The 23804-nt window shown below is 36.6% G+C and overlaps 2 protein-coding genes across 8 annotated transcripts in view; one reads left to right on the plus strand and one right to left on the minus strand.

The window, feature by feature from the left end:
• The window catches only part of LOC135704875 (coiled-coil domain-containing protein AGAP005037), a 145519-nt gene that overhangs the window by 68391 nt on the left and 53324 nt on the right, over positions 1-23804 (plus strand). For 4 of the 7 annotated variants that reach the window (XM_065226397.1, XM_065226401.1, XM_065226400.1 and 1 more), the window contains exons 10-12: positions 858-953; positions 7841-7958; positions 8021-8119. In XM_065226397.1, the coding sequence (XP_065082469.1) occupies positions 858-953; positions 7841-7958; positions 8021-8119 (313 nt within the window). The remainder of the gene's footprint in view (positions 1-857; positions 954-7840; positions 7959-8020; positions 8120-23804) is intronic. The other 3 variants (XM_065226399.1, XM_065226403.1, XM_065226404.1) reach the window with 1 other exon arrangement.
• LOC135704897 (uncharacterized) lies at positions 8049-23114 on the minus strand. Its single transcript, XM_065226437.1, has 3 exons — positions 22776-23114; positions 8421-8557; positions 8049-8347 (listed from the first exon to the last, which is right to left on the minus strand). Exons 1-3 carry the CDS (start codon positions 23099-23101, stop codon positions 8130-8132), a joined length of 681 nt encoding a protein of 226 aa, XP_065082509.1. The 5' UTR covers positions 23102-23114; the 3' UTR covers positions 8049-8129.

Below are 23804 nucleotides of genomic sequence, written 5' to 3' on the forward strand. Positions count from 1 at the left end.
TACGGACACAGTCATACTGTTTGTAGATGCAGTGATCAACAGTGGTCATTTTAAGCGTCCAGAACCGACTTGGCCATATCCAGACATGTTCCGGGAACCCCCGGTGAAGTAACCAGTTTTTAACTTGTGTCAAAAGTTAAAATTAGTGGGAATCGAACCTAGCCACCTCCAGCATGGTCTTGCTTTGTTGCTGTGCCTTTACCGACTGAGCTAAGGGAGGACCCATTTATTAGTTTTACAACAAGATTTTTTGGAAGTTTGCTGTTTGATATTTCTTCTTGGCTTAATAACATTATTATGACTGAATAGCCTTCTAATCCCACCAAATATTGTTGCAAGACTTAAAACGGTCTAAACGGTGCTCAGTTGCTAGCCCAATTACTCTCATAAACAAAATTTGGCCGTATATTAATGCCATAGTTTTTTAGTTAAAGTAAATACCAGTGCTATTAAATATTAACTTTACTCAATAATCTTTAACACACTAAGAACTTCAATATGCATGCTGTTTTTAGATCAAAATAATGATTTAAAGCGTATATTTATATAAAACATTTATCAAGGAGTTGAAAAACCTTTAAAAATAAAAAAATGTAGGATTGTTTAATTGATTTAATATGTTAGTTGTAGATTATTAGAGTATATTCTTATAATTGATTTAATTGAACTCTAAGCCATAAGGCAGTGACAAATGAAAAGGTGCTGCCTTAATTCGCTCATAAACTGATTTGTTTTTGTGTCATTCTTGACTTGTTCAGGGATGAGATTTGAAGTTAAACTGATTAATACAAACAAATAATAAATACACATTGTCTCGATTTCGTTTTGTTCATATTTCTGGTATGCTTTACTTTCAGGACTGCCTACTAAACCAATACGGTCGTATGGATCGAAAGGCAGTATCGGTCCATCATCGTTTCCATATTCCCCAGATCAGCTCTATAGCATTCCAGGTAATTTACATGTTATCTAAACGTTACCATTTATATCATAGACTAGAGGCAAGGTTTACCAGAAATCTGTATTTATATAAATATATATTTATTCGAGCTCCCTTATTTCCTTTTCTGAGCTCATATAACTTTCATGTTAATCATGGCATACACAGTTTGAAAAAAGTGTAAATTTATGTTTAATATGATGTACATAAAAGGAGCGTCACGTATCATCTAAGTTTGCACTATAAATCGTGTAACGTTCTGAGACATTTCCTGAAATGTTGCAAATATTGTATACAAAAGCCCATATTTGTAAACAACATTGCTTACAAGTTGCTTGTTTGCGTGAAATGAAATAAAAGTTTATGTGAATGAATGTTTACATCACAATTATAATTCAGAATTGTTTGCTTCTAATGCACAATTAGCTAGGATTTTTTTGTAATGTAGAAGTCAGGACAAAACTAATACTCCGAAACACAGCATTTCCGTTACTTCGTGCCGTGGGTGAAGTTTCTCATTATATAGGGGAAATGGATGTAATGTCGGCCTTAAATGCCCCTAATTTGGGCCCATACATACATTCAGCAATCGTCTAAATTTTCAATAGCGACTAAAAATGTCCATTAGTACCGTCCTAATGACGCGTTAGACGTCTAGATAAAATTGATAAAAATCAGATTTTCAGCGATGGGCTCAATCTTAGATTCAAAGGCCAACATTAGAGCCGTTGTCCCTAGTACCCGTTAGATTTTGGCACGATTTTTTTTATATCTAGTTAATTTATTTGAAAGGCTCAGTCGCATTAGCTTTACGGAGCCGATAGTTAATTGTTTCGTAACTTAATTTACTTTTCTAGGTCTAGTAGAAGTTGGACCGAATCCTCGAGGTATTTTTTAGGTTTAAGCTGTAACTCGTCGAAGGATAGGATCAGGGGAGGAGCAATTATGTGGGTTTTGGTTGTCGCCAGTACAGAGATTTTGGCAAAAAAAACCGTTCATTTTTTAAAACGGTTCGGATATGGCACTGTCCTAAAATTGATCGGTAAAAAAGATTTTAAATAAATTTTACTTATTAAGGACATAATTTTTTCTAACAGATTAATTACACTATGCGACAAACTGGAATTTCTTTTGCTAGGACAGAAAAATCTAACCATGTTTGACTAAATAGTAGTACCTTTAGTTATGCATTGGCCCCTTTTATGCATTGGCTCCATGTATTCACAATTTTGGTCATAGGGAATTAATTGTTCTGCAAGGACCATTTGTAGAAAATGACTCAAGGATCCTCATCCAACTCAAATCTATGCGCCTTTTTCAAGACCGCCCATAATTATAATATAGGCATCTATAACTGCATGTACATGCAATTAATTTCCCTCTAAGTGATACTGGGGATAACTTTTCTGCAATCAGCCTGCCTAAATCTTATAAATACTAATAGAGAAGAGCGTCATTCATAAAGTGACATCGGTTCGTTTTCGCCAACAAGAGTTGAACCCAGACTCTAACCTTGATAAACCAAACCCCTAACCACTGTTTTATCCGACCTTGCTATTTTCACTATCATCTTTCACAAATATGAATGGGGAAACATTAATTTAAGAGAATAAGAATCTCCAACAGTTACCGGCAGACAGGGTAATTTGAAAGGTGACTGTTATTTGCTATAGTCAGATTTGATATGTAGGGCAGAATCCATAGAGAACCTCTAATTTTCCGGATGTTCATAGCACATCCCTGAAAATCCTGAAATTTTCCTGATGTTCTCGGAATTTTTTTTTGAATTTCTCTGGACTTCCTCGAAGATATGTGGACTTTATCTAAGTTCTCTTGACTTCCCTGAAGTCCATAGTACTTTTCTCAAGTCTTTGAAACTTCTAAAAGTTCCCACAAATTTCCACAAATGGATGAAACTGTTTTGAAGTTTCACGAAATTTATCATAACATATTTAGACATTCGTGAACTTTTCTGGACTTTCCGAGAGTTCCACAATAATTCTGGATTTATTGGAGGTTGCTGCAGTTTTAACAATTTCTCAAAACTTCTTAAAAATGTCTGAAGCTAATGGAAAAGCCCTCAGGTTCTCTGGTGTTACTTGAAGTTTTCGGAACATCTCTAGAATTATTGGATTTCTTATGAAGCTCATAGTACTACATAGTAATACCCTTAACTTAATAGAAGAGTTCCAAGAACCCCTACGATTCATTGATAGGCTCTAAACATCGGTGGAGCTCTCATAAACTTTATGTAGTTTTCAAATATCTGAAGTTTTATTTACTACAGTAACCTCTTCATACTGCTATTTCTCGGCAGCCCTTCAACGAATTGAGCTGATTTTCTGTAGATAGGGGAAATGGATTTAATGTCGGCCTAAACGCCCCTGATTTGGGCCCATACATAAATTCAGCAATCGACTAAATTTTATACATATAAGGGAAATGTATGTAATGTCGGTCTAAGCGTCCCTAATTTGGGCCCATACATAAATTCAGCAATCGACTAAATTTTCAAAAGCAACCAAAAATATCCATTAGTACCGTCCCAATGACGCGTTCATCTAGATACAATTGATAAATAGCAGATTTTTAGCGATGGGCCCAATCTTAGATCCATAGGCCAACATTAGAGCCATTTCCCCTACATAATATATATAAAAATATATATAAAATCAGCTTTATTGGTTGACGGAAAGTCAAGAAACAGCGGTGCGTGGATAGTACCACCCACCACATATATGGAGGGGCTACTGTACTTGACAATTGGGGAGGATGTCTAAATTTCTCGCTATTTTCCTGAAATTAATGGAACTGCAATCATCTTCGCTGCAGTTTCCCCATCTCTCGAAACTGCCCTGAAGCTTACGAAATTTAATTTCTCTGAATTTAAAAAAAACTTTTTTGTAGAGATTTTTAGCCGTAAATTACTCTAAATGTCCCTGAAGTTCTCGGATCTCCTCTTTAATTTTCTGAACATCTATGAAGTTCCCGAAGTTTTCCTGATGTTCTCCGGACACCTGTGTTCTCGAAGTTCTCCTAAAAATTCATAACATTCCTGGAGCTCTTTGAACTTTTCTGAAGTTTACGGAACTTCTTTAAGTTTCCCTTAATTTTCCTTATATTAAATCGAAAGAATATAAGTAGATTTTCAATGAAGTTCTCTAAATTATCCTGGAAATCATGGAACTGCATATAGCGGCGCCAGTGATGTAGTGGTAATCGCGATTGTCTCTCACCTCAAAGGGAATAGGTTCAATCTCAGTTGGTGCCGCCTGAGGCATACAATCGCTGATGCCGATGGTCCCCGGTCTATGAGTTGATGGGTCAATATGTAGGGTTCAAGTGTGGGGGCTGCCTCCCTGGCGTCGGTAGCATTGGCACTCAGTACGGAAAAGAAGATATTGAACATCTTGTTCTTCTTCTCGATAAGTCTAGACTTTCCTGATGTTTAACGTGTTTACCTGATGTTATCCGAACTGCCCGAACTTCATTATAGTTCTTCCCAGAATTACTCAGTATTTTATAAAAGTTCCCACAATTCTCCTAAAGTTATTTGAATGGATATGCAGTTTCTGGATCTTCCTGGAAGCTCCCGTAATTTTTTGAAGTTTTGAAATCGGCTTTGAAGCTCGTGTAACTTTCCCGAACTTCTCTGGACTTCCCTACCGTTGTTGTTGCTTGCCTGAAGTTAACTATTTTTTTCTAATGTTCCGGTAATTATCTTGATATTCATATAACTTCCTTGAAGACCTTGCAATGTCCCAACATTGTCCAGAACATTCCTGAAACTCTCCGAATATCCTACAATTCCTTGTTAATGGGACTGCTCTGAAGTTCTCTGAAAATCGACGAAGTACTCGGAACTTCCTTGAATATAATGAAATAACCTAAATTTATTTTTTTATTTTTTATTTTTTATGTTTTGTGCTCATATAAGAATTACAAGACGCTCACAAGACGCGATGCGAGACAAGACACAACATTTATCGTTCTTACAACGTTAAAATAAATTAAAATTAACCTTTCTGTCGACGGATTTGAATGGGTACAACAACAACTCGATCATAGATGGTTTGAAGTTATATGAGGGGCTTGGTGGCCTTAGTGCAACCGTTTTTGCTCACTGAGCAGAACTTTATGGATTTAATATCAGCTCCTTCATATTCAAGATTCGTTATTCACTTTATTATTAATATGAATACTTCACATTAATTTAGTGAACTGTTTCCCAGAACAAGCCCTACTGCAAAACCAACATTTTTATCTAAGATTCTTATTTGAACTAAAATTTGCCTAAAAAATTTGAAGAAAATACTAGAATTAACTAATGTTGCATGAAAATTTCACTTGCAATTGAAATGAAAAATATAAGCGATCAAAAAGTGTTCAAGCTTGAGCTTGAGCTTGAGCTTGAGCTTGATCGACCGCCCACGGTTGCTACTCTGTTATTGCCAGATCAGCTGTAATTACACAGAGAACCAATAGACGATGCTTGGGACTAGCAATCATCCTCAATGTGTAAAAACTGGTGATCTTAAATTAGGCAATACCAGCGCCGGCCGCGCCCGAACACAGGTCAAGAAAGGAATGGGAAGGATTGCGTTGACATGACACTCGCTTTGATGGAAGCCGAGAACACCTCTGCACTTCCACGAGGAATCACTGGGATCGTGGATAAGAGGGTTGGGTTTGCAGTAGGGTTCGTTTTGGTAAACGATAAACTTGTGCTTAACTTATCTCCATTCCACTCAGCTACTCGTAATTTCTTGTGATATAGTGGGTGGAATATTATTATATGAGACAATTCAATGCAGACGTCTTTCCAAATTTGGCAGATCGACAGGTAATCGGTGAGTTACCACGATAGTTGCTATTCAACAACTCGACAACGTCCCATCGTCAACGCCTGCTATGAGAATTTCCCATTGCAGACGCCAACGAAACGACGTCATTGAGCTATCGATCAACTACCCTGGTTATCGCCTGGTACCTTATAGCACGATGCTAGGAGGCGAACTGGAAAAATAGATGAGCTACCTCCCCCTATAAGCGATCAAAAAGTGTTCGAATCATAAAAAAACTGAACAGTTAAAAAACATTTAACAAAAATAAGCTTGTAAAAAACTTCTGTGAAATTTTTAAACCGGACACACACGTTAAATTTAGTTAAAAAAAAGAAAATCATCAAAATTAGGATTTCTTTTAGATTGTAACTTTTTGTCACAACATGTTTGTCATTTCTGCACAAGAAACAATTCTTAATGAATTTTTAATTATTTGTTTTACAATTTACAAAAACTATGTTTTCAAACAAATTTGAACAATTTAATTCAATTTGAGATTTTCACTTTAATTCAATTTGAAAGTTTCACAAAAGCTAGCATTTTTATTAAGCTGTTTAATGAAAATATAAAAAAATCTTACCCGTTATGTATGCGACGGGGTTCCCGCGTACCCAGCTCCCATTTGAATATCACGGTGTAGAAAAATCAAAAACATCAACTTACACAGAGAAAAAAATACGCTAAATTTAAGTTCTTATTACTTAATTTTGGGTAATTTTGAGTTTTACATCCCAGTCTCACTTTTTGTTGTTGTCAAAAACGGAACTAGAGATTCGATTTTCTCATGACTATCGTTCAATAACCTACTAGTCAGTATATGAGATATTCTCAAATTTGTGTCAATTGAACTTAATTTTGGGTAGAAAACACTCACGAGTAAGTAATTATTTTTGCTGTAGTCAAATGTAAACTACTATAAGCGTGAAGTAATGAAATTGGGTTGTTAGCGGAATGCTTAAATAAAACTGCAAAAAAAAGGTTATCTTCCATTTAATTCCACTTAATTAATTTTGGTATCCATGACAGATACGTATTTCGACTACAATGTGCAGTCTTCATCAGGCTTTACCAAAGTTTCGTATAATGATTTGGGCTGCTATGATGCTTCCACTCAGAAAGCTAGACGCATCAGTATTAGGAACCTCCAGCAAGCGCCTAAAATTCATTCCATTTGAAATCGAATGAAATCTTTAATTCGAATTGTATCGTTGGACAAGTCCGTAAGGTGCGCGTCTACTGATCACAAGGATGTCATCTATTAAAAAATATCTTGAGACAAAAATCCATACAAGATATTCTGATGAATTCCCTTCGATTTAATCGCTCAGTTCTCCATTTATCCATTCTTCTGTTTGTGCTTTTCAAGAATTGAGTATTGATTAGCACTGAAACCAGTGGTCCCGGTGATGTAGTGGTAAGCGTGATTTCCTCTCACTCCAAAGGGCCTGGGTTTAATCCTAGTCAGCACCATCGGGATTTTCTGAAGCTTAAAAACTCTGATCACGCCTTCTTTCGGAAGGGAAGTAAAGCCGTTGGCTCCCGGTCCATGAGTTGATGGGTCGATAGGGTCCATAGCATTGGTACTCAGTATGGAAAACAAGGTCGACGGAACACAAATCAAGGAAAAAAAAGCACTGAAGCCATACCTACTTACGTTTCGATTTCTTAAAGTATAAATCGATTTATTTATATTTGATTTTTAGCACACGACTTTATTATTAATCTATTTATTGATGTTTGAAGAATCTTAATTATAGTGAAATAAAAAATGACAAATGATGAATGAAATTCAAATAATCATGTCAAGTAAAACCAAAACTATGTACCATGACGGAAAGTATGTTCGACTACATTGTGCGTTATTTATAACTGTATTTTATGTTATTGGTAAAGCTCGCATGGGTCAGTGTTAGGGAACAGACATCTGTTTTGTTTTATTAGTGTGTAGTCATAGTTCAAAAATTTAAAATTAAAAAAAAAATTAGATGAGTCTAAACTTAGCTATTTTAACTTAAAAGTCCAACTAACACTTTCTTAAAAACGTTTATTACCGCAGATGGATACATGAGTTCTCCAGAACGAAGTGGTTCCAACAGAGCATATGAAGAACCATATTACAGTCAGTATAGTACTCGTGGAAATGCAGTTACGTCAATTATAGATGAAGAACAAGGGTATGTAGTTATAAGGCAATACGTCTCTAAATAATATATATTTATTACTTTTTTTTCTCTAGTAGAGATGCCACGTTGGCAGAGGATCAATACGCTATGTATGGTGTGAAAGGACTTGGAAGGATTCCGCCTGCCACGAACCAGATGTATGATCCAACACGGTAGGTTTGATTATTTATCAATTGCACTAAATTTTACATAAGCTTCAGAAACTACAATTAGAGATGCATAGATTAGTTCCGGATTTGAACCAGCTGATATGTTGTTCTCGGTGATTGTTATATTTCCGTTTTCTATATGGCGTCTTTTCCTACCCAATGGTCTTCTTTTCTTCACTGCTGATGACAACGTAGCACTTGATGTGACTGTTGGGTGAAAGTAAGTTGTTCCTTGCAAAAATAAAATGATCATTAGTCTTTTGAGAGTGTTACAAAGGAAAGGTATATCATGAAAACAATTTACCTTTACTTTTGATCGCCTGAACAATCATGCATAACAAATAACTAGCGAATGCCAGAAATGCAAGTGCTGTTACACTTATTTGAAAAATTGACTGAATTTTGCTTGGTTTTGTGTCCCATGCTTCTACTGCACCTCGCCTGAAATGAAACAAATTAATAAACATGGAATAAATACACTTTAAAATTTATAGTTCTATCGCTTTACACTGACGATATTTATGCACAGACTAGTGCACGATTTGGTTGGTAGCATAACATTAAATATGAAAAATTGGCATCCTCTAAACCAGCGCTACCCAACGTACGGCCCGCGGGCCGGACGCGTTCTCTAGATCTCAACAATGATGTCATTCTAGCCTAATAGCATTCATTATTATGAATTTTAGCCCAGAATAAATGAGAAATAGATAGAATGCAGCTTTAAACATATCCATCGAACATTTTAAAAAAGCATGTTTGGAAAGGTTGGGTACGCCTGCTCTAAACCTTCACCATTTAAAGAAGTGACATTTGCTCATTTTAATACACAACGTTTGTTTTTCTGTCAGTCTTTTGAATTTTGACTTCAAGATTCTGAAATTAAATTTCAGTAGTAGTCTCAAAATATGGCAAGAAGTTCTTTCTTTCAAATTTCAAATATATTAGGATTTCAAATTTTTGGAAATAATTTCATACACCGTGAAGAGATCTTCAGTCATTTAGTGTATTTAAATCCCTTTAAACACATTACATTGTATCTTTTACCTTATATTCACATGCAATTGCTATTGAGATTGAGAGTTTCATTTTAAATATATGATAGAAGCTATCCAAAAAGATTGTGTAGAGTTTAATAACAAAAAATAGCGCTTTTAAAGAAGCGGTTAAAAAATTGATATTTGCTTCCATTTACAGATAATTAACCGCTTTTTATTCTATTTTTAAGACTTCAATTTGCTAGAAAAGGCTGCAATAAGATTTTGTCGATCTTGAAATGTAATGGCAGTTCTCACAATGCACTGTAGTTTAAAAGCAAGATTTTTCATAATGAATATTTTCGTACAAAACCTTCACGAGATGTTTTCCTAGCCACAGTGCGTTTGAGGAATTATTTTGTATTTCGAATTTTCCCAACATAAATATTTATACAAATATTCATAATACTTTCTGACGAGTACATTACATAATCTGTTCATAAGGCGATATTTGGTTTAACTTAATTTTTGAGATATTCATCCGCAGGCTGGTTCATCACTTTTCATGCGGTGAAACATTACAACTTTTTATACAAATCTGTAATAGAATCTTACATTTCTCGGTTGGGTGTTCATTTTTAACATAGAACATCTTATTTGAATAACATTTATCATGGTTGATAATTATTATTACATATTGAACGGCCTTTAGTCTCAGATCCATTTATCTGCTAAATAACTCGATAATCTCTCTACTCTCTCTGCATTGGAACATCTGCTTCTGTTGCCTAACACCTGCCCAAGCATTGAAGTCTCCTCCGATGACTACCGGTCTTCGTCCGATCAGCTCTTGGGTAACTGACTTGGCCAAAACCCATCATCGAACACCTCAAATCATATGATATCTCAAAAATAAGTTCAATGTTAGCCATATAGAGTACCCAAGACCATTTTAGCCACATTCGGACATATTCCGGACACTCCCGTGGAAGTGGCCAGTTTCTGACTTGGGAAAAACCCATCATACAACACATTACATCACATGAGAACTAAATAATAAGATCATTGCCGATCATATTGAGTTCTCAGTCCTACAATAATCACCTCCGGACATGTTACCTGACTAAGCATAATCTTTCAAATGACGCATCAAATCACATGAGAATGTACAATACACTTTTCTGACTTTTGTGCCAGTGTCCACATTGGGTACATTGGGTTAAACCTTATCTTGCGACGCATCATACTATTTGAAAGCTAAATAAGCAAGAATACATCAGCAACAATACAGTGACCACCGGGTACCACCGGGAAAGTGGCCAGAATCAGGAGTAAACTTGAGTCATAATTCGAATACAAGATCATTTGTGCTGAGCTTGTGGATACTGCCTGTCCACAATCTGCTAGTAGTCAAAATGTATTGCATTAAAATGAAAACACAGGCCCACATATCATTGAAAAATTGTCTTACTTCTCTTTACTATATGCAATCTTGAGAAATTTTGTCGGAATTTAAATAAGTAAGAATGGTCAAATCTCACCATTCAGGATGTTTCTCTTCTGGTTACAAAGACAGTATTTATACTTATTCGAAAAATTTAATATATTCCCCTTTCAAGTGAGGAAATTAAGCGAGGAGGGAATTTCCCTTTTCACGTCCATCTATACACAACACAAACCAGTGTACATGTCGAGGCCCAACTCCGCAGGGGATTTCCTCCAGATGACACGCTTCACTTTGCAGTATATTCCCAAAACCAACGTTATATCATTATCTGGTACCTCCGGTGGTAAATCGTTTACTTGTACGTATTAAACGTTGCCCCAGCAAGCAACATCCGTACGTCTGCTGCCTTTCCAAAACGATAATGGAAATTTAATTGCTCCGGGTTATGTATCAGGGCATTATGCATACTTGCTTCAGATTTGAATTTGATGGAGATCGCCTTTTCCTCTGCAATCCAGTATGTGGCGTCCATGTCAACAGGATTCACGTCCAGTGATTTCACGAAAGTGGCAAGATTGGTGGACTTCGCACTTCCATTTGGATAAGCAAATCACAGAGCGTACTTTATTTCGACCATATTGAATTGTTTGCCTCCAACGATGACAAAGGCACTGACTGATCTGCAGGCAATTAACCATGTGCACCAAAAGAAGCAATCGACTGAAAAACAACTGCTGCTGCTTCGACAACTGAAAGTAAACTGAGTAAATGGCTCTTAATTTTTTTTTTTGTTTTTTTTTTGTTATAGTTACTTTAAAGCTCTTGCGTCATTCGTGACTTGTCTGGGGGTGAGAATTGAACTCGTGACGTTGGCGTGCGAGGCATGGATAATACGTCGGGGTCGCCCCAAATTGCCTTTAAAATCACATGAAATCCATTGATTTTATTATATTGGAAACATGGTTGGTTGGTTGGTTGTCTTTATTAAGGAGATTTTCAGCCAGACGCTGGTTCATCTCCGGAATTGGGAACATTTTACCGTAATTTATTATGTAACTCTGATTCATTGACACATAGTTTTGCAAAAATAAATGCCACGTTCAAGTTTATGACATCAGTCGATGTAGCCCTATGATCGTTTGTTTGAATAATGATATTGTATGTTAAATAGCAATAGCTAAATAAAATTGATACTTATGCAGTAAAGTATACTTGAGAAACTTATCAAGGCAATCATTAGAGTCTTATGATGAAATGCTATCAAGATTTCTCTTGATATCTATCACCAAAAAGGATTTACGTGACATTTAATTAATTTCGTCCTGGTGATCGGTTGCCTTCGGATTACGGTATCACATAATTATGTTGCTGCTCCAAGGTATTCAAGATCATCATAAATGAAGCAATGTTTAGCTCTTACAAAAATTACATTTGCACATATTTCCAAAACGGTTAGTAACGACGAATTTAACTGAATTTGTTTAACTCTGTATTCTGGTGGGCAAGTCGGTACCGTTCAAACTATCCTTAAATAAGTTAAGTTTGCAACTACTATGCGCAACTCGGCATGTTTAGAATTCTGGAAGTCACTACAACTTGTTTAGAAGTGCTGGAAGTCACTACAACTTTTTTCACATTAGGAGCTACAAATGATGCACATCGGTTGTAATTTTTAGACCTGTGTTATGTGAAGTTGATTGGAGCTTCTACAAAAACATTACCGTTTGACCACGACAAAAAAAAAATTTTATGACCAACGCATTTAACGAAATTGACGCTTACCTATTTCTACCCATCTGCTTGAGCGTGCGTACAAGTTTTATGCCTTGCACGGTGCAAAGAGGAGGTGTGTACAGCAAAACAGTTTGACTGCCACACCATTTTCGCTTGATTACAAGTGCAGGAGGTCTTGTTATGAATATCTAATGCGTTGCTCCACAATTTGTGCTTCCGCGTGTAAATAGCAAACTTTATTATGATTATATATTTCAACCACCCGCTGAAGGAATGTAAGATACAAATTAGAAAATGATTTAGTATGCGTAATCCGTGCCAGCTTTAAGAATATAATTATACGTAGCCATGTAATCATTTTCGGAAGAAAATCCGTATCAGAACTGTAAATAGGATCGTTTCCCGTTGGAAAATCTATTTGTATGCTTCGCACAAGAATTTAAGCATCTGATTCGGATTCAGGGAACCCAAATTTAATATTAACAATTACTAGAATTGTTCTCGAATGTCATTTGGGGTTTGATCAATTTCACCCCATATCGATGTTTTCACATTAAAGTTTTCAAAAATATCCTAAAAATAAACAAAATACTCATCATGATAAGTAATCATGCGCAACGACAGAGACCTAATAGCTTCTGATTTTAATTTCGTTTAAATTTGACGAACCTAATATTTGGATATCTATCTACATTCTATACATATGTTTTGTGTTATCTTTAGCTATTAAATAGGTATTTAAGCTTCCTGAAACCCTCTTTTGAACCTCACATAAACCTACGTCGAAATTTAGTTTTTCATTTAATGAAAAAGATTCACCTGGTAACAAAAAGTGTAATTTTGTGCATCTTTTTCAAATTCTTAGAGACGTATATGCTTGTTTACTTTGATGGATCTGTGGATTTATTTTGCTTAATACATTTATTATTGTTAGAAATAAATTTCTAAAAAATATACAATTAATCAAGCAATATAAATCTATAGCTGAAGCTCAAAATAAATTATGCACGTTAGGGTGGGTAAAGATTACAACCTCTTACACCTCTTTCGATCTGTATTGATATTCCCGACAGCTGTGCCAAATTAGAACAAATTTGGATTTTATTTGCATTTGAATTTCAAAGTTTATATGGAAAAATATATGTGAAACGGAAAGAATCTATTCATTCACTTTTCAAAAATCACATTTTCCCACACAAAATTTAAAGTTTTCTCGCAAATCCAAATCGTAACCAAACTCTTTCAAACACTATTCAAACTTGAGACACCCTGATGAACATGTTCGTCACTGACTGCATGACACTGTGGTCCAGGATTGGAATTCAGCTAGTCTACTACTTATGTTTTTAGTATTAGACCTTTGATGTCTCCTTCTTTTGATTGTTTTTCTAATTAGGGTGGTCCTCAAATTAATTGATATTTAAAAACTAACTTTCTTGTTTTTGAAAATAGAGAACAATGCATTACGTCAAAGTTGTAGCTGAGTAAATTTTAAGCTATTTAGTTGAGCATGAGCATGAGCATTGACAACCATACATTTCAGTAGTTGCTACTCCATGATTGACCAAATTTAGAAATTTTGCTCAAAGAACTATATGAATGGGGCTTGGGATTAGCAATCCATTCTCAGTGTGCGAAATCTGGTGATTTTTTAGGTCAATTAAGGCGCCGGCCACGTCCTTACGGTTCTCGGGGAGGTAAAAGAGTGTTATTTCCACATCCATTGTTACTAGAGACTGAGTATACCATGGCTGTAACGGGAAGGACGTTGAATTAGATCTTGATTCACATTACATCCATTTCCCCTAACTATTTAATTTGGCGCTTGGCTGAAAAATGATCTTCAGCAAATTTGTAACTGAGAAAACTTTCTACAAGAAGAATTTTCGGAATATTTTTTAAAGGAATGTGATTCGTTCGGAAGGGAAGTAAAGCAGTTGGTCCCGACCCATATGTTGTGTTGAAGCTGCCTCCTTGCACATTTGATTGTCGTGTTTCGATTTACTCGCGCTAGTGTACTCGCCACCTAGCACGAATTTCAGATGCTGCTGAAATTGCATGCTGGTAGACGCTGATGCCCTGCTTACATTATGCTGGTGAGCGTTTTTGCTAGCAGCGAGCTAATTAGCGCTAGTGAACTTGCCTAAGTGTAAACACCACATAATATATGGCAATCGATGTCCGTCGGTGATTGGCACCAGATTGCGGAACAGAGACCCAGAACACAGAAATCAAATAGTTATTAATTGCTTAAGAGCTGGATAATCTTATGGCATGATCAAACAACTGTTTTGTAGGCAACACTGTATTCTGCAGTGTGACATAGTAGCCATGATTTCTGTGCTCTATTCTACGCGCCAGAAACACCAATGTTGCCTGCCGAATACTTGATTGAGCATAAGCATAAGACATCAGTGACTTGAATCATTAATAACTTTTTTTTACATTTGATCGAAAACTGGTCATCATAAAAGTTGTAGCTGAAAAAAATTCCAACAAACGCAGCTATCATTTATTAAAGCAGGGTGAAACGGTGAATTTCGAGATAGATATGAACATAACATTTGGCTTTCCAATAGTAATTCCATATTAACTACAAATGGTTTATGCCAAGTAAGTTTTGTACTAAATGAGTTCACATTTTGGTAGGCTATTCAGAACCCAATTTGGAACCGGTTTAGCACTGTGAAACGAAAATTTCAAATTTTGCATCAGTTTAGTGTGTATGTGTGTAACAACATAAAGTACAGCGTGTTTCTCAGCAACCACCAATAGAAGGTAGAGGAATCAGTCAACTGGTTCCGGAGATATGGTCGGAACATGTTGCACTGCATACCAGAATCTGATTCGAAGTAAAACTTATCATAAGACACATCAAATCAAATGAGGATTCCAAAATAAGATCCTTAATGGTCATATTCAGTGTAAGAAGTGTCAGATCTCACCATAAATAGGTGGATAACATCAGGTGTTTTAAAATACCTCTAGAAATGAGATGATAAATCAAATTACCAATTGTTAATTTAATGTGTCGGTGTGTTCGGTAAATTTGTAGAAAACATTGTTAGACGGAAGTTTTGTTTAGACACATTTTTCATTACTTACCTTATCAATCAGGCTAAGGCCTTGATGTCCTATGCTGTCCGAAGAAGTTGTCTCCACTCTAATCGATCTATGGCCACACGTCGCCAGCAGGTCACCTTCCACTTGGTCGATCCACCTTGCCCGCTGTGCCTCTTCTTCTTGTTCCAGTTGAGTCGCTTTCGAGAACCATTTTCACTGGGTTGTCGTCCGGCATTCTTAAGACGTGCCCAGCCCACCGTAGTGCAGTACGGATGGTCTCGTCACCATAGATGACTACCGGTCTAATCAGCGTTTTGTAGATAGTCAACTTAGTGCGTCAGCGAATTTTATTCGACCGGAGCGTCCTCCGGAGTCCAAAGTAGGCCATTCCCAGCCATAATGCACCTTTGAATTTCTCTGCTAGTATCATTTTCGGTGGAACCCCTTTAGAGATTCAAATGGACTCGAGAGTGTCCCCGATATTCGAACAACGACATCACTCGATCCATCATCGGCTTGACCAATCGCGTCAGTTTATCAGGAAATCCGTACTCGTGCATAATCTGCCATATCTGATCTCGATCGATTGTGTATGAGATTTGACATCGATGAGCAAATGATGTGTGGGTACGTTGTATTCGCGGCATTACTGTAGAACCTGCAGAATCGCGAAAATTTGGTCCGTGGTAGCATGGGCACCGATGAATCCCGCCTGATACTGCTCCACGAACTCTCTTGCAAATGGTGACAGGCGACGCATAGAATTTGGGAGAGTACATTGTTCAGCAGTGTGATCGCGTGGTAGTTGCAGTAATCCAACTTGTCGCCCTTTTTGTAAATTTGGCATACGACACCTTCCATCGTCTTTTCCGGTAATATCTCCTCCTACGAAATCTTGACAATCACCCAGTGCAGCGCTCTAGCCAGTATTTCACCACCGTATTTTAATAACGCGGTTGGTAGTTGATCTACACCAGTTGCTTTGATGTTCTCCTCCTCAATTTCTTGGAGATCATGGGCCGGTAGCCTGTCGCCAACCTTCGTTTTCTGCTGCATCACCTTTCACCTCTCAATCACCTTAAATTCGTTCGTGAGAAGGTTGCCGTCCATGTTCTTTCACATATCGGCACGTAGGCTTTGCGCGCACTATTTCCATCAGTTCCATCACCTTGCATTTTTCATAAACGCCCCAATAAAATAAGTTTTCTGATCTAACATTTTTCGTGATGGCTTAAAAGGTTTACTATGTTCTAGAAAGGTATATAGGTAGCTTCAATACATATTTCTTTTGGTATTTGTCTGTATATTTTTATTAAATCATATTTTTTTTTTTTTTTTTATAGTCACTTGGGTCATTTGGGACTTGTCCGGGGGTGAGATTTGAACTCGTGACTCCGGCGTGAGAGGTGTATGGATGCTAACCACTACGCCGGAGTCACCCCCATTAAATCATATTTAATTTTCGATCCAAGATTACGGCAGAAAGCGGCAGATCAGATAGCATGCATCTGAAACTATATCTTAAATACTCCAAAATTCAGAAGGTTTCATCTGTATCTAGTTGTATCTGAAATCATTTATAAGTAGTTGTTTATTCTACATTCACGCTTCATTCACCGAATGAACAAGTTATTAAAATAGTAAAAAAAAAGGATTTGACGAAAATCACAGCGCTCTTTACGTAAAATGGCTGATGACCTGACCTGAGATTTCAAGCTTTCAATAAACAGAAAGTTCGTGAAGTTTCAGAATCTTCAAAGAAAATAAAGCACTAAATATCAATTCTTATACTATGGGAAGAGTTTGACCCATCCGACGAAAAGTTTTTTGACATGCAGCAGTCTCATAAAGTTCAAAACGACAGATTGTGGGCTTCCACCTCGCAAAATGTGCCTAAATTAGGTTGGATATCATTTTCTCTTCCATCATATGAAGCACACTGCATGCTTAAAACATACAAACATTAAAAGAGCGTCGTGAATATGCAATGGTTTCATTGGAAAACGATATCGTTTTGCAGCGCATTGAATCAACAGAACTTTTATCACAATTAAATCACTATGTACCTACTCGGCAACTCCGAACTCGACATAAACCATCATCGCACAAATTATGCAGAATATGGGCCATTGAATTGCATGATGGCATCTTACAATCAATACTGCGAAACCATTGACTATACAATGCCTCGGCATAAACTAGAACAATATTTTAACTCCATACGGAATCATAACGAATAAGAAGAAATATAGGAAAGTAGACACGGCTTAATTTTTCTTTAGGACAAAATTATACTTTTCACTTTTATTACATGTATTTGTACTAGTCTACGTAGGATGACGAAATACATAAAATCAAAAACAAGTTAACGCTTTACATTATGAAACGGAGTTTTTGGAGAAAGTTGTCAAACCAAGTGATATAAGTAATGATTGGTAAAGAGCATTATGTGCTTACATAGGATGGAGCGCCCTCTTACACCGCAAGCTCGTACAGAGCTGATGCAGAGATAATATGACTAACCTTTTGGCCAAAGATAAATGGCCTCCCAGTTCACCAGATCTGAATTCCATGTGGTCATAAATACTGTCGAAGGTAAACGAGAACAGGGTAAAGGGTGTCCACGATGAAATTGCCACACTATGAAATTGCTCTAACTTTTTAACCGTTGGGTAGAATTTAATGAAAATTTGGGTGGATTTAGTTCATAGTGCATTATTTACATCCTGCAAGTTTTAAAGTCCTGTGATCAAAACTCGCGGAAATGGAGTCGAAAGAACAGCTCGTGCGTGATAAAATCTTGCGCATTCATCACGAGAACAAGGATCTCTCGCATCGTTCCATCGCTAAAACGTTGGGAATCGCGAATTCCACGGTGTCGCGAGTGATTAAGCGGTTCGAGGAATGGTTGACCACCGATCGGAAGCCCAGAAGTGAAGGAAAAAGTATTCCGTACAACACCAAAAATCACAAGCGCGTAGTTGGGGCCTTCAACCGAAATCCGAACGCCTCCGTTAGGGATGTGGCTAAGAAGCTGCACCTAAGCCGAAGTTTTGTCCAGAAGGCCAAAACTAAGGCTGGGCTTCGAACGTTCAAGGTACAAAAGGCCCCTAATCGCGACGAGAAGCAGAACAAGTCCGTCAAAACCCGTGCCAGGAAGTTGTACCTCAACATGCTGACGAAATTTGAGTGCTGCTTCATGGACGACGAAACATATGTGAAGGCCGACTTCAAACAGATCCCCGGCAACCTGTTTTTCACGGCCAAGGATAAGTTCAGCGTTCCGGAGCATGTCCGCACTCAGAAGATGTCCAAATTTGCGAAGAAATTCCTGGTTTGGCAAGCCATCTGCACGTGCGGGAAGCGGAGTGCACCTTTCGTGACCCAGGACACGATGAACGGACAGGTGTACATAAAAGAGTGCCTCCAGAAGCGGCTGCTTCCTCTCCTGAAGGCCCACAACGTCTCAACAATCTTCTGGCCGGATTTGGCCTCATGCCACTACTCCAAGGACGTGCTGAAGTGGTATGCGGACAATAAGGTCAATTTCGTGCCGAAAATGTTCAACCCTCCCAACACTCCGGAGCTCCGCCCCATCGAGAAGTACTGGGCGATTATGAAGCAGCACCTTCTTAAACGACCTAAGGTAGTGAAGACAGTCGAGGAACTGAAGAAAGTATGGGTTTACATGCAAAAAACGGTTGATTCACAGGTTGTGCAGAATCTTATGGCCGGGGTTAAGGCCAAGGTGCGGGCATTTGCGTATGGACTGTAAATAAAATACGAGTAAAATGGTAAAATGAAGTTTAATAGTTATTTCTCAATCCCTGAAAATTTGATGGCAATCGGATGAAAACTCGAATTTTGCGAATCAATTTTGTGTGTGGCAATTTCATCGTGGACACCCTTTATTATCGGTACAGTTGAAAATCAGGAAATCCCACACGTGACAGTCGATTTTACTCTAGTTCTATATGTTAAACATAGTGTCGGACATAGTGCGATGTATTCGCACAATGATGCGCTAATAATGCGTACTAAGTCTGACGTTATATTTAATGTACAGAATCGAATGTCGCGTTAGGGGATTTCCGGTGTTCAACTTGACCGATAATGTCTCATTTTGACCAATTGAAAGCCATAATCAAACGAATATGGGAATAAATGCCTATGAAACGCGTGAATACCATATGTGACGCATTTTACAAACGTCTGAATCTGATCGAACAGGTTGAAGACAAGGCAATTCCAAAACATAAGCTATAATTCATCAATATTATATTTCCTTTCAGTTAATACAATTGAGCAATTATTCCCTACGAATTTGCAAAACGGTAATTTTTGTATTTTTTGATTTGGTTGAAAATTTGCAGAAACGTTGCTTATGACCGACTCTGCCATTTTGCATCTTCATATCACCAATTTGAATCCAGCCTTATTTTTGAAAAGGGCTTATAGAAAAATATCAAGCTTATCTTCAGAATTTTTTTTTTACTCGAAAACTGTTTACCCGATCGGTTTGGTGTCTTGAGCAATATTGCAGATAATGGATGAGACTTCTTGAAAAAAATAAGCACTCTAAAAAATAACCAAACTTTTTTTTTTTATTTCAAATAAAATCTTTAAAACAGTTTTTCTTAAAAAATAGAGAAATGATGGACAAAAAAGTTATGACTTTTTAAAGAAAACTCAAGTTTTTGGAAAAATATTCAAAATTTGATCCAATTACTTTTTCGACTTTATATAATGGAAGTACACCAAATTTACAATAAAAAAGCACGCAAGTCATTTTTTTTCTAAGTCGCACCGTTTACGAGATGTAGCGGTTTGAAAGTAGATCTTTTTTTAAATGTTGGAAGTTTTTGGCCATTTTTAAATGTATTTCGCGGTTCTCCAGTCAGAAAATTTTACAATAAAGATGCTCTTGGTAGCTCATCAATATATTAAATGTCTTCTAAAATATAAAAATAAAACAATGCGACCTTTTTTCATGCTCCTCATAGGTATAAACTTGTTGCTAAAATACCAACATGCTACCTAATGCTAAGCAATTCATGGTACCAAGTGGGTTGGTTTTGAATTACCTTCGTCCGTCTTTAAGCCAAATTGGACACGTAATCAACATTAGAATATAATTCGCTGTGTATCTGTAAAAGTTACTTGCTTAAGTTCAGTAATTCAGAAGACGAAGTGGTAGTTAAAATGAATACTTTTCATTATAAGTGCATAAACGTGTTTTAAAACAGTTGCTCGAAAAAATGCCGAAATGTTACGGATACTACTATACCGAATTGGTTGATCTGGGTTTTTCGGAACAGAACCAACTTAACAGTAAATTAAAAATTTGTTATTCTTGTCGTATACAGCTTTCTTGACGTATCTGTAAACTTATTTATCTCAAAAATAATTGCTTTTCTACGTACAGAACAGCAGTTAACTGCGAATAAAATTTATTTCATGTCTGACGGAGCTGCATCCCAGTATAAAAATCGGAAAAAATATTTCTAGTCTTTGCCTATTTAAGAATAAATATGGAATAGAAGTTGAATGGCATTTCTTCGCAACATCGCATGGAAAAGGTCCATGTGATGCTATAGGAACACTGAAACGTATGGCTACCAGAGCTTGTCTAGCTAGAGAACGTGAACATCCGATAAAAAATGCAAGGGAACTATACGATTGGGCTCAGAAGCGAAACGAGGATCAGCTGACTCAAATTTTCTTTTGTTATGCAACTACTGAAGAATATGAAACTCATCAGCACGAGCTCAACGAACAATCCTCAAGGGCTATAACCATTCAAGGAACTCAAATATACCACTAATTTATTCCTATTTCTGAAAGACAAATTTTTTTCCTCTGTTCGGGACCTAACACTACTGCGACCAGTAAATTGATCTATTGTAGTATATCCCGTGTCCTTAGTTTAGTGCATGTCGTATTACTCCATCACTATTGAGAAATGATGAAGTATTCGATTTTTTTACAGTTGCCACTCTTGCATTTATCGCAAGGATCCGACTCTAATTGAAAGGTCCCGCTATTTATACCCTTCGGAGTGTTGAAATACCCTCCAAAGGCGCGCCCCTTTGTCAGTCAAAATTGGATTCCTTAGCAACAAAATTAAGGTATGACACCGATAATGACCATGCATCAGAACCCTAGTCTTAACCACTTCAAACTACGGAACAACGAATAGAAGATTAGGAATCACATAGATGAAGACAACTAATTAATTTTTTTCCTTGTTTCAAGATCATCCTCGGTAGACAAAGCCGAGTCTTGTCACTATCAAAAAGGCATAAAAAGTAACAAGGACTAATCCTTGGATTACTGAAAAATCCTGTTCCCCTAGTTTGAAGTAGTCAGGACTAGGAATCGGTGGTAGATCTTACATCCCGTAACGTACCACGAAAAAGTGATCTACCCACGTTACGGGGCGATAGACAGAAGCCAGATATTTTTCAAACTGTAATAATGAAAAGACAATTGTTGATATTACTAAGAATTAAAGTATGGATTTTTAGTACAATTATATCAATCTTGTACAATGTAAAAATAAATTAAATCATTCTCGAAAAATCGCAATTATTAGTTCTTTGCATATGCCAACGAGCGAAATATATATTTGCAAGAAAATAAACTGTTTTAAAACATACACATTCCGGATAATTTAGATCATATCGATGAGCCAACAAGAGCATTTTCATCGTAAAATTTTCTGATCTTTCAGAAACAAATATTTTCGGAACTGGAGGACCGCGATATACATTTAAAAATAGCCAAAAATTTCCAATATTTTAAAAATATCTTCTTTCAAGCCGCTACATTTCGAAAACGGTGCAACTTTTTTATTGTAAATATGGTTTATATAATTATATAAAGTCAAAAAAGTAATTGTACCAAGTTTTTAATATTTTTCCAAAAACTTGAGTTTTTTTTTTAAATCAGAACTTTTTTGTCCATCATTTTTCCATCTTGACCTATAGTGCAATAGATGGCATTTTTTGTCCTCTAAAACATATAGATAAGCTTGATATTTTTCTATATGCCCTTTTCAAAAATAAGGCTGGATTCAAAATTGCGATATGAAGATGCAAAATGGCATTGTCGGCCATAAGGTTTTTCAACCAAATCAAAAAATACAAAAATAAACCGATTTACGAATTCGTAGGGAATTGCTCAATTTACTAAACAAATTTGAATTACTGATGCGAAAAAAAATACAGTTTGGATTTGTATGATAATATATTAGATACGGTGTATAATGAACAGTTTTATTTGAAAATATTAAAGTCTATTTGAAAATAACCCTTTCTGGCATCTCGGAGAGAATTTATTGATTTCTTGCCACGCAGGTCCCCGTGCGCAAAATCGTGCAAAACAGGTTAAACTTATAACGTTGCTTTATATTGGTTTTAATTTTAATTACTCTTACCTGCTAAACCCATCAGTGAGAGGCAATGCTGTAGCCAATTGATGATCATCCTGCTCTGTACTGAACTGTACGAATCCTTTTCGTTTTTCTATTGTACTCAGTGAGCCATTTTGAAGGCTTATGAAACTGTTAGATATGTCACAAACCGATTTTTGTAATTTTAATAGTTTTGGCAAAGGAAGATCTCTTAAATAGCTATATCCGTTGTTTGAATTATCATGGAACTCATAAGCCTGACAACTTTCAATACACTTGTAATCCATTAGTAACACAATAGTTGCGAACAAACATGTTCTAAGAAAGTCAAGATTCATTTTTAGCATCATAAATTACACCGCACATGTCTATCACAATCTTCTTTGTCAACTGTTGAACACGATACGAAATGATGGAATGCTGTTTTGAGCAGCTTGGATCACCGTTCAATGTTCTTACGAAAGGTGTATCAGTGCCTTTTATCAAGAAGACATATATTCCGTTACACCAGCATTTCAGATATTGTTTTGAATCTAACTAATGGGATATAGCATGGCAATAAGGAAAGATATCTATAGCAAATCAGATCATGTGGGTAGAATTTCATGTACGTAATCCATGGACGCCCCATCACTGAACGATCTTATGTGAGAGGCTCACTGAAGAGTGTATGGCAAAATTACTAGAACGTGACACTTTTCATGGGAGGGTGTGCATATAAACTTCATTTTTAAGTCTACTATACAAACCTTCTCTCTTCTTCGTTTGTTTGTCGCGCCTACAATGATTATTGCGTGAAATGCTCTTGCGGTGATTTCATGTTTCATTTTTACTCACCACTGTGACTAATTAAATAGCTATTAATACATAAACAGTGTGATTTAAAAAAGAAAGTGCTTATGAACATTTTTCTCTATTTTCAAAGCATAAAAAGAAGCTTCATACCTTGAACACACTACTTGTACTTTCGCTTTCAAGAACAAAATAATAACAAATATCGTGCTATATCAAGCACCTTACATCTTATTTAGATATGCTTTGAGCATTGGTAGC

The sequence above is a fragment of the Ochlerotatus camptorhynchus genome, unplaced genomic scaffold, assembly GCF_037179485.1.
Source record: "Ochlerotatus camptorhynchus isolate MF236.1 unplaced genomic scaffold, CSIRO-AGI_Acam_v1.1 ptg000250l, whole genome shotgun sequence".
NCBI lineage: Eukaryota > Metazoa > Arthropoda > Insecta > Diptera > Culicidae > Ochlerotatus > Ochlerotatus camptorhynchus.